The 12,489-nt window shown below is 35.2% G+C and overlaps 1 protein-coding gene across 7 annotated transcripts in view; it reads left to right on the top strand.

Annotated features, from left to right (window-relative positions):
* The window catches only part of SMG7 (SMG7 nonsense mediated mRNA decay factor), a 94,837-nt gene that overhangs the window by 47,621 nt on the left and 34,727 nt on the right, over positions 1-12,489 (top strand). For 6 of the 7 annotated variants that reach the window (XM_041755580.1, XM_041755609.1, XM_041755613.1 and 3 more), the window contains 3 exons: positions 5,747-5,778; positions 8,016-8,133; positions 9,856-9,988. In XM_041755580.1, coding sequence (XP_041611514.1) covers positions 5,747-5,778; positions 8,016-8,133; positions 9,856-9,988 — 283 coding nt within the window. The remainder of the gene's footprint in view (positions 1-5,746; positions 5,779-8,015; positions 8,134-9,855; positions 9,989-12,489) is intronic. The other variant, XM_041755602.1, reaches the window with a different exon arrangement.

Below are 12,489 nucleotides of genomic sequence, written 5' to 3'. Positions count from 1 at the left end.
AAAAATGCTGCTGGGGGGCGCCTGGGTGGCTTAGTGGCTGAGAATCTGCCTTCAGCCCAGGAGATCATCCTGGAGTCCTGAGTTTGAGTCCCACATCGGGCTCCTTGCATGGAGCCTGCTTCTCCCTCTGCTTGTGCTTCTGCCTCTCTCTGTGTGTCTCTCATGAATAAATAAATAAATTTTTTTAAAAAAATGCTATTGGTATTTTGATAGGGATTGCATTGAATGTCTAGATTGTTTTGGGCAATCTAGACATTTAAAAAATATTTGTGTTTCCAGTCCGTGAACATAGAATATCTTTCCATTTCTTTGTGTCCTCTTCAGTTTCTTTTATTAATGTTTTATAGTTTTTAGAGTACAGGTTTTTCACCTCTTTGATTAAGTTTATTTGTAGGTATTTTATTATTTTTGATGAAGTTGTAAATGGATTGTTAATTTCTTTTTTTGCTGCTTCATCATTATTGTATAGAAATAACAGATTTCCATATATATGACATATATCATGACACTCTAATGAATTCATTTATTCTAGTAGTTTTTTGGTGGAGACTTTAGGGTTTATATATATATATATATATATATATATATATTATGTTTTTTATATATAGTATTGTTATCTTCAAACAATGAAAGTTTTACTTCTTACCAATTTGGATGCCTTTTGTTTCTTTTTGTTGTCTGATTGCTGTGGCTAGTACTTCTAGTGCTATGTTGAATAAAAGTGGGAAAGTAGACATCCTTTTCTTGTTCCTGACCTTAGGGGAAAGGCTCTCATTTTTTCCCCATTGAATATGTTGTTCACTGTGGGTTTTTATTGTATGCCTTTATTATGTTTAGGTATGTTTCCTCTAAACCTACTTTGTTGAGGGTTTTTCATGAATGGATATTTTACTTTGTCAAATGCTTTTTCTCCATCTGTTGAAATGATCATATGATACTTCTCCTTTCTCTTACTGATGTGGTGTATCACATTAATTGATTTACAAATATTGATCCACCTTGTATTTCAAGAATAAATCCCACTCCATTGTGATGAATGATTTTTTTTTTTTGATGAATGATTTTTTTAATGTGTTGTTGGATTTGGTTTTGCTAGTATTTTGTTCAGGATTTTTGTACCTACATTTATCAGAGATACTGACCTGTAGTTCTCTTTTTTGTGTGTGATGTCTTTATCTGGTTTTGATATCAGGAATGAATAGGATGAATGAATTCGGAAGTTTTCCTTCTTCATGTACTTTTTGGAATAGTTTGAGAAGAATATGTTTGGTAGAATTCCCCTGTGAAGCCGTCTGGTCCTGGACTTTTGTTTGTTGGGAGTTTTTATTGTTGTTGGGAGATAGATAGATAGATTGATTGATTGATTTGGCAGAGAGAGAGCACACACAAGGATGGGGGGTGAGAGAGGTAGAAATAGGCTCCCCTCTGAGCAGGGAGCCTGATGCTGGTCTCTGTCCCAGGACCCTGGGATCATAAGATGAGCCCAAGGCAGATTTTTTTTTAATTTTTTAAAAAATTTATTTATGATAGAGAGAGAGAGAGAGAGGCAGAGACACAGGCAGAGGGAGAAGCAGGCTCCATGCACCGGGAGCCCGATGTGGGACTCGATCCCGGGTCTCCAGGATCGCGCCCTGGGCCAAAGGCAGGCGCTAAACCGCTGTGCCACCCAGGGATCCCCCCAAGGCAGATGTTTAACTGACTGAACCACCCAGGCATCCCAAGAGTTTTTTTTATTATTGATTCAGTTTCTTTGCTGGTAATCTCTGTCTGCTCAAATTTTCTATTTCTTCCTGTTTCAGTTTGGGTAGGTTATGTTTCCAGGAATTTAACCATTACTTCTAGGTTGTCCAATTTGTTGGCATGTAGTTTTTCATAAGATCTCTTAAAATTATTTGTATTTCTGTGGTATTGGTTATTTCCCTTCTTTGATTAATGATTCTGTTTATATGAGTCCTCTCTCTCTTTTTTTTCTTGATGAGTCTGGCTAGAGGGTTTATCAATTTTGTTGATCTTTTCAAAGAACCAGCTCCTGGTTTTGTTGGTCTGTTCTATTAGGTTTTTTTTTTTTTTTTTAGTTTATATATATATTCATTTCTGCTCTAATTTTTATTACTTACTTCCTTCTTCTGGTTTTGAGTTTTGTTCTTTTTCTGGTGCCTGTAGGTGTAAGTTCAGGTTGTTTGAGATTTTTCTTGTTTCTTGAAGTGGGCCTGTATTACTATCAACTTCCTCTTAGGCCTGCTTTTGCTGGATCCCAAAGATTGTATTTTCATTTTTGTTTGTTACCACAGAATTTTTTATTTCTTTGATTTCTTGGTTGACCAATTCATTGTTTACCAGCATGTTACTTAACCTCCATGTATTTGTGCTCTTTCCAAATTTTTTCTTGTGATTGTTTTCTAGTTTCATAGTGTTGTGGTCAGAAAAGATGCATGGCATGGCTTCAGTCTTTTTGAATCTGTTGAGACTTGTTTTGTGGCCTAATATGTGATCTGTTCTGAGAATGTTCCATGTGCACTTGAAAAGAATGTGTATTCTGCTATTTTAGGGTGGAATGTTCTGAATATATCTGTTGAATCCATCTCATCCAGTGGGTCATTCAGAGCACTGTTTCCTTGTTGATTTCATGTTTGGATGATATATCCATTGATATCAGTGTTAAAAATCCCGTATTATTATTGTATTACTATCAATTCCTTTATGTTTACTATTTTTTTAAAGATTTTATTTATTTATTCACAAGAGACACAGAGAGAGAGAAAGAGGCAGAGACACAGGCAGAGGGAGAAGCAAGCTCCATGCAGGGAGCCTGACGTTGGGACTCAATCCCAGGTCCCCAGGATCACGCCCTGAGCTGAAGATGACGCTAAACCGCTGAGCCACCCGGGCTGCCCCCTTTATGTTTACTATTAACTGTTTATATGTTTGGGTGTTCCCATGTTGGGTGTATAAATATTTATAATTGTTATATCTTATTGGATTATTCCTTTTATTATTAATATAGTGTCATTCTTTGTCTCTAGTTACGGTTTTTGTTTTAAAGTCTATTTTGTCTGATATAAGTATTGTTACCCCGGCTTTATTTTCATGTCTTTTTGCATGATGAGTTTTCTCCATCCCAGCACTTCCAATCTATGGGTTGGTATTGAGGTCTGAAATGAGTCTCTTTTGTAGATAGCATGGGTACATGTAGCATGTAGAATGGGTCTTGTTTTTTTTTAATCTGCTCTGTTACTCTGGGTCTTTTGATTGGAGTATTTAATTTATTTACATTCAAAGTAATTACTGGTAGATTTATATTTATTTTCACTTTGTTACTTGTTTTGTGGTTGTTTTTATAGTTTTTCTCTGATCTTTCTTTTGCTCTCTTTCACGGTTTGCTGGCTTATTTAGTGATATACTTGGATTCCTTTCTCTTTCTTTATTCTTTGAGTATCTATTACTGGTTTTTTATTTGTGGTTGACATTAGGCTTGTATGTAACAATCTTCTGCAGGATATGTGGTATTCTTTATTAAATTCTATGATCTTAGGTCTTAATGGTATAAGCCAACAAACTTTGTGAAAGTTTGTTTAAATGGCAAAAATGCTAGTAGCTTGTGATGGTGAGCATTCTTAAAATCTGTGATATGTACTATGGAGAAAAAAATGAGTGCTTTGAGAACATAAAATAGGAATATCCTTTATCTGTCAAGTGAGATTTCATGAGAAAGTAATGTCTCTGACTGACACAAATGATGGAGGTACTTCTAGGGTAAGGACTCTTCTTTTACAAAGACCCTGAGTGTGAAGGGAGCAAAGCACATTGCAGAAACCAGAAGTCCAGTAACTAGAGCATAGAAATCAAGGAGAGAAGAGAGTAATGGTAGAAGTAGTACAGACTCTAATTTTTACAGTGCAGGGAACTTCGTAGGACACTTTATTAAAGATTACAACTTTTACCCTAAAAGCAGTGGGAAATCATTAAAGTGTTTTTAATTGGCAGTTGGTAAGATCAGATTTGTATTTTTTTATTAGAGGTGAGAGAGGGGCAGAAGGAGAAAAATAATCTGAAGCAGGCTCCCTGCCCAGCACAGAGGGCAGGGCAAGGCTTGATCCTGAGATCATGAACACAATCAACTGAGCTACCCTGGCACCCCTCAGATTTGTATTTTTAAAAGATCTCTGAGACAACAGCAGAGAGAACAATAAAAAAGGGAAGAGTGAAATACAGATAATAATTTTGGTGGCATTGCATTACTCTAGGCAAGAGATGATTCAGAACTTGAGTGAGAGTGACTGAAGAAGGAGTAAAGGGCAATCAACAGATTCAAGATATATTTAGTTGGTAGAATTTTCTGGAATTGATTTGAGGGAATTGACCGGGGATTTGAGAGAATGTTGTCTTAAGTGACTTCCAGGTGTCTGCCTTTCACACCTGGAAAGCAGTGATACATTTGGTAAGGTAAAAACAGCAGAAAAAGAACCAGGAATAGGAGTAGGGGTGGAGGGGATCCCTGGGTGGCGCAGCGGTTTGGCGCCTGCCTTTGGCCTGGGGCGCGATCCTGGAGACCCGGGATCGAATCCCACATCGGGCTCCCGGTGCATGGAGCCTGCTTCTCCCTCTGCCTGTGTCTCTGCCTCTCTCTCTCTCTCTCTCTCTCTCTGTGACTATCATAAATAAATAAAAATTAAAAAAAAAAAAAAAAGAGGGATCTCTGGGTGGCGCAGCGGTTTGGCACCTGCCTTTGGCCCAGGGCATGATCCTGGAGACCCGGGATCGAATCCCACATCAGGCTCCTGGTGCATGGAGCCTGCTTCTCCCTCTGCCTGTGTCTCTGCCCCTCTCTCTCTCTCTCTCTCTCTCTCTCTCTCTCTCTGTGACTATCATAAATAAATAAAAAAATTTAAAAAAAAAAAGGAGTAGGGGTGGATCACAAGTTCACTTCAGTTTTGGACCTCTTGAATATAGGCAATTCTTGAAGAATTTGAGAGAGAAAAGAAGCAGCAGCCAGAGGAAGATAGACCAGGACAGAAAGATTTTTAAAAACCTGTGAAAGACTTGGGCATATTTAAAATAGTGAAGATAAGGAAGGATCCACTAGAGAGGGAAGTTTTCAAAATTATTGAAAGAGGGAGGGCAAAATTAAAGGAGCATAAATCCTTAATAAAGGTAAGCTAGAAAGAGCCTTCCTAAGTGGAATTACTGGTCTTAAATAAGAGATTTGTGCCTCTGCTGTTTTAACAAGAGAGAGAAAGAGAGAAGACGACTGTGAATGTTAGGGTTTAGCAACTGGGCATTGTTTTTGCTGAAATATGGAGCTGGTCTAAAGTAAACTGAAAGGGGGGGCTTCACGAAGGGGGCAGAAATCAATGTCTGAGGAGAGTGAGAGAGATTTGAGTTAGTTACAGTGAATTGAGAAACATAGGGTTTCCTGGCTGTATTGAGGGAAAATTTTTTTGTTTAATGAGTGTCATTTAATATTATCTTAATTTATCAGATTTGGAGGAAAATTAGCCAAAAATGTGAGCTCTACTCATAGAATTCATGGTGACCCTATATACGATTAAGTAATGGCATCAGTTTGCTAAGACGTAGTACTACCCTGGATATTATTAAAGCAGGAATACTATATGCTGTATCACATATGGAGGTGCTATACATCTTTATGTAGTATGTGATTTCACTTAACTTTAGCTTTTAGTGTTATTTATGTTGAGTAGGCCTACTTTATTTCTAATCGATGTTCTTTTTTCCATTTTTTTAGGCAGGCAGAAGTCCTGAAGGCTGATATGACAGGTATTGGCTAGCTCATTTGTTTTTCACACTTAAGGGAAGGGTCTAGTTGCCAAAAGGAATGATAACTTATTATTTACTTTAAATAATTATTGTTTTTTGTACTTTGAACTCTTCTATGATCAAGAATTTTATATAGTCTGTGCTACATTGAATTAAATATTACCCAATTTAATGCATATAATCATTTAATTTTTATAAACTATCTTTTATCATCAATTTAAGACCTAGAAAAAAGAATTTATATACCATATACGCAAAAATACCTTATGATATTAGGTTCATGTCTTCCTGTTTATAATTCCCCAAACTTGAATAATAAGTAAACCGTGAGAAAAAATGTTTGTAAGAAAACTCTACTAAAAGTCCTTGAAATTGAGTGAGCTCTCTTGCCGCATTTCTTTTCTCCTTTATCTTTTTTGTTTTGAATAAATAACCAGGGTATTTTTGAAAGAATGGCTGGAAGTCACTAGAAGGAGCAGATGATTTTACCTTTCTAAGATTAGGAAATTTATGACGTGACTGCATAGTAGTGATTAGTATACTCTCTGTAGCAACATATGCTATTCTAAAATGTAAAAGGAGATACATGAAAATGGATCTCATTCTAAGTTTTGAGAACTTTGGTTCTGAAGTAAAATCTGCAAAGAAGAGTTAAACTGTAAAAACTAGCATTCTGGCCAAAATTTACAATCAAGAAGAAATAGGGTCTTTAAAGGTCTTTTTCTTAACATTGCAGTCTAATGTTAATGTTGATACTAATGTTTTAAGAATCTGTGAATAATATCATTATCCTCTTGTTCAAGGAAAAGGGGGAAAAAGCTAAAAGCACTTTTTAGAGGTTTACTTAATATGGTACCTCAGTTCTTCCCATTATTAACCTGTCATCATTTTCCATACTATATATATCAGCGTCAGCTGTAAGCTACTGTATTATGCTTTTGAATTGTCCTGGTAGGCATAATATGCATCATCTGATAAAAATTGACATGGAGCAATGTTAGAAAAAGTACCATTTACTTTTTCTTAAGTATTGAATATCCCTCAGTAAGTAGGCTTAGGATTTGGCTTTTATAGGGAACATTTGACTGCCCGAGACATTAACTAGGATATTAAGTAATTTAAATGATAGTCTGTCTGATAGATCAGAGTTAATGATGCCTTATAATCCTTTCTCTGCTATCAATAAATTGAAATAAGATTGAATAAATCTATAAGCCTATTTACTTAGTCATTAAAAACCTACTAAGAGACCAGGAAGCTGATATTATACACTTTTTTTGTAGCCAGCAAACTCTTATGAGGATTAACTCAAATATCTAGGAGATTCTATTTTCAGGCTTAAAGAAGAGTAAAGATTATGCCATTGTGCTGCAGCAAAATATTAAATGTAACCAGGAAACCTAACTATTAAGTTTTTCTATTGAGGCAGCTCACCATCAATTATTTCACTTGTAAGCATAGTAATCAGAAAAGCTAACCTGTCTTCTAGGACTCTGGCAGACGCTATGTCCCCAGCTGGGTATTACATTTAGGCATAGCCTGACTTCCTTTCATCTTGCACCCAATCTCTCATTTAGCCTCTTAAGCAGTTTAATCCATGTCTGCTATGAATTCTCATTTACATTAAATGGCAAGTGTGGATTGCGCACAAAATTTCTTGGCAAGCAATTTACCAATCATTAAAATAACCCTCGCTGCTATGGCTTTATTGGGTTGACATAGAGAGGGTAGGAATAATAGCAGAATGTGCAAACAACTGCTGGATCATGAGCAGAAATGAAGATTCTGTAAGGACAATTGTGAGAATGATTCAAAATAAAAAGAGAAAAGCTGCTTCGGATAAAGAGATATAGTTATGATTAAACAGACCATCTCGGTAGTCTGTCATTTTATATGGGATGACTTCTGAGGCATATGGCTTCCTATGACATGAATTCATAGAAATCCAACTAAAGAAAAGGGTGCATCTTTCATTCTTTCTTTTCTAGCCTTTTTCATGTCATGGTGTTATTTCAAAGCTAAAAGACAAATGCAGAAGCATTTTGAACCAGATTTCATCATTAACCAAAAGTTGAAAGTCATTTGAAAATGTACTAGTATAAAACTTCTGCAGTAATTTATGCTATACTTAAAGCAGATTTTGCTTTGGGAAATGGAGAGGGAAGGAGTCATTGGGGTGGTATAATGATTTTAATTATCTGTTTTTCTAACTGTTTTGTCTTTGTTTTGTTACTCAGATTCTAAGCTGGGTCCAGCCGAGGTCTGGACATCCAGGCAGGCTCTGCAGGACCTGTACCAGAAAATGCTAGTTACTGATTTGGAATACGCTTTAGACAAGAAAGTAGAACAGGATCTGTAAGTATTATCATTTGGGATGTCCCTGTAAGAACAAGAGTATCACCAAGACTTTAGGATAGAAAAGAACATTTTGGTTATTTCTTCTTAAACTATCTCAGAGTAAGCTCTTTCAATGGAAAAAAAAATTCTAATACTTATAGGTTTTTTGAACAAAATATTTAACCATTGGTATTACTTCAGATAGTCTTAGGCAGCAAGAGGAGAAATGGTTAGAGTTGAATCTTTTTAAGGTCTTTAGGGCATATCATAAAAATAATTCTATATTTCAAGTACTAAGAGACAGTGTTTGGATTCTCTGTGTTCAGTCCTGCATTTAAGCCATGATTTAAAATAGAAATTCAATAGTAAGCTTTAGATAATTCTTCTTTGGCAAATATGATTCTATAAATTTCTCCCAAAGGAAAATGTCTCTGCATTGTAAGGGAAGTTCTTCCTTTTATAAAATAAGTAGGTATTCCCCTCCCCCCACATAAGACTAAAGAAAGATTTTGTATATTTAGGCTATTTCACTTGTTCTTTCTATGAGAGGTGAAATGAGAGATGACCAGATTCCCAAGTGAGTAAATAAATGTCTTTTGTAGAAGGCCTTGCCTTATAAATTGAAACAGGGGTATTAGGCTGATGGAAAATGAAAAATTGGTTAAGAATATTCTATTTAGTAATGGCTGTTACCCTAAGTTGTGGTGAAAATTAGTTTCTATCTTCTACGTGTTTCTTAGATACTTTATATTTTTAGAAGTTCTAGTAATAAAAGCTTAATCACAGCCTAAATCCATTTCTGTGATATTAGAGTCAAGGATAAAATGTCATCAAAAATGCTGAGGGAGTGATTGTCCTCATAAACCATTAAAAACGCCCAGTGCTCTTGAGTGTCAAGGTTGACGTTGATAAAGAATTAGGTACTTTCCAGGTAGGTTATAGACCTTTTATCTTTGTTTGCTTCCTTTAATCAAGGCAATAATAATCTCTCTCCATCCTAGTTCTGTTTTTCCCCCCCTGTGATTTCCAAGTTAAGGAATGACTGTATTTCACCATAACTGAATTTAAAATGATTCTTTATACAGCTTGATTAATGAAAAACATGTTATAATAGGATTTTGGTATGCCATATTTCAGCATTGTGTTTTTTCCTATTTTAAATAGTCAGAATTGAAATGTCAAAAAAATGAGCTTATATTTCAAGCTCTCAAAAAAATACTAACCTCAAGAGAAATAAAGAAAATATTAAATAGAATTAGAACAGAGTACTATGGGAAATAGATTTTATGGAAATAAGAGATATGACTTAATATTTTCAAAAAGAATTTTCCCCACTATACATGTCACTTGATAGGGTACACTCACTCGTTTCTTGGCATAATGTGTGACAATTTGTTAATAGCTTCCTTTTACTTTGGTCTTGCCACTGTAGTTCAGATTTTGTATTGGGATTCCTAAATAGGCTCTAACCCTAGTAGCTCTAAAAGATTAATAACTGAAGCCACAGTCTGATTATTCGAACATGTGGTGAGTGTTTACTAAGGTCAGTTGGATGCTACGGCATGTCTCATCTTGCTCAAAGAAGAGCATAAAGTTATTTAAATAAGTGAATAACTTTAATGCAGGTTTACTGTCTAGTGTGTTATAATTATAACAAACAGTTCTTTCTTGTTCTCAGGGGGACCAGTGTCTGCCCAGTGAGTCACTGCTATACCAAATAGAATTACATTTTGTTTTCAGCTGGAATCATGCCTTTAAGAATCAGATCACAACACTACAAGGCCAGGCAAAGAATCGAGCAAACCCGAATCGGAGTGAAGTTCAGGCAAACCTTTCTCTGTTCCTAGAGGCAGCTAGTGGCTTCTATACTCAGGTGAGTTCTGTGTTGTATACCAATTTTTCTATGATTAGTTGTGAGTGTTCATATAAACACTTTTTGTTACAACTACATGGGCCATCCAGGAGTTGATCATCTGTAATCTTACATGAATAAAAATATCCCATATTGTTTGCCATAAGACCTTTAAAACAATAAAGATTCAACCAGAAAAGGTTGATGTTTGGCATAAAGATTGGAGTTAAAATTGTGTGAGTAGAAAATGGTAATGAGTAGAAAAGCTATATCTTAGTGAAACACCAAAAGTAGTTATAAGTGGTATTAGAACAAATGTGAATTTATGGGTATAGGTATAGTCATTATGAAAGTAAAAGCTATATTGTACCAGGCAAAAATTGTCAAACTTTGTGATATCAAGTGAGTTTTCATAGTATTATGCGTTCAGTAGAATTTATCTAGGGGTTTAAATGCTATTAAACTACTTAAACGAAGTAGATTTTTTTCTGCTTTAATAATAAGCTATTATTTATCATCCTCAGAGACTTACCTTGTACTTGGTTACATCTTTCTATAACTTCTAAGTCAGGCAAGGTAGAAGAATAAATAAATCTTTGGTTCACCTGGGTGAATCAGTTGGTTAAGCTTCTTCCTTCAGCTCAGGTCATGATTTCCAGGTCTTGGGATCAAGCCCCGCATTGGGCTCCCTGCTCAGCAAGGAATCTGCTTCTCCCTCTCTTTCTCTCTCTGACTCCACCCCATCATTCAGTCTCTTTTAAATGAATAAATAATAAATAAATAAGCTTTTAAAAAAAGAATCTTTCTGAACAGTGAATTTTCTTTAAGCAGAATCTTTTAGAAAACTTCATCTCATCCATTTGTAGTAGCATTCATAATTTAATTAATAAAAACTGTATAAACTTTCATCTTAGAATGGCAAGATGAGATTTTAGACTAAAAGAAATCTTTGGCCATTCTCTCTATGCTGCTGCTTGACCATTGCTACCTATATTTTGGCTCCAGGATCATGACCTGAGCCAAAGGCAAACACTTAACCAACTGAGCCACCTAGGTGTCCCTCAAAATTCATTTTTAAATAGATGCCAACTTCTAGCAGTAGAAGTTGACCCTTCTGGAGGGAGGGATTGTGATGTGCCACTAACTAGCCTTTAAAGCAGATGTTGAAGATTATTAACTCATCCCACAAGCTTTTAAAAGCCTACTGTTTGTAAGGCACAATACAGATACTGAGGATACGGAGGGAAAAGACATTTTTTTTTCCTATCCAATTTAAGTGAAGAGATGGATACACTATTAGATACTTTTTTTGCTTTCTGATTATAAAAATAATGCATACTAATTTCAAGAAATTTGGAAGTTACATAGAAATTAAAGATTTTTTTAATTCTCCCATACAGGATAAATTATACTTTAGTATATATCCTTCTGGCGTTTTAGTAATTTTGTACATAGTTGTACATCTTGTCTTATATTTGCTTTATAAACATAATGTAAATTTTCCCTTGTATTAAACAGTTTGATAAGCATCTTTGTATATAAAGCATTTTTCTCTAATACTGGATTATTTCCAGTTCTTCACTGAATGATGAATGAAATCATTGGATGAATGAAATTTTTAAATTGTTGATACATCAGGGCGCCTGCGTGGCTCAGCAGTTGAGCATCTGCTTTTGGCTTGGGGCGTGATCCTGGGGTCCTGGGATCAAGTCCCGTATCTCACTCCCTGCAGGGAACCTGCTTGTCTCTCTGCCTATGTCTCTCCCTCTCTGTGTCTTTCATGAATAAATAAATTAAATCTTTAAAAAAAAAAACTGTTGATACACATTGTTGTTTTCCCAAAATATTTATCATTTATATTTTTGTAAATTTAATTTTTAAAAATTTATATTTTAATAAATTTTAAAAATTTATTTATTTGAGAGAGAGACTGAGTGAGCGAGAAATGGAGCAAGGGGAGAGGGAGAGAGAAAAGCAGACTCCTGCTGGGCAGGGAGCCCAGCATGGGACTCAATCCCAATTTCAGACACTTAACCAACTGAGACACTAGGCACTGCTCTCATTTATATTTTTTGCATTTCCATCAGTGGTATGCAAGTGTCTATCTTGATGCATGCTTGCCAGAATTAAGTGTTTGCAGTAAAAGTGCAAAAAATTAATGATTAAATGAATAATTTACATTTAATACATGGAAAGTAGTTTTTCATTTAAAGTTTAATGTCTGGGTTACTAGTGTTGAACTGCATCCATATTTTATTAGATATTTGTCTTTTGTATAAACCATCTGTTTACTTTTCCTATTCATTGTTGGACCCTAATTTTTCCATGGTGATTTGTCTGAGCCCCTTATACATGAAAGATACTTGTTTTCTCTATTATTTTTGGCAACTACCTCCCAATTTCTTCTTTTGTTTTTTTTTTTTTTTTCATTTTAGAGTTTCCTAACGTTACCAGGTTCTTTTTATTTTATGTTTTTGTAATATAGGTTTTTCTTCGTCCATAGATCACTGAATAATAAGGAA

Source organism: Vulpes lagopus, chromosome 1 (assembly GCF_018345385.1).
Source record: "Vulpes lagopus strain Blue_001 chromosome 1, ASM1834538v1, whole genome shotgun sequence".
NCBI lineage: Eukaryota > Metazoa > Chordata > Mammalia > Carnivora > Canidae > Vulpes > Vulpes lagopus.
The sequence above is the reverse complement of the archived record's forward strand: the minus strand, read 5'-3'. Positions and strand labels throughout refer to the sequence as shown.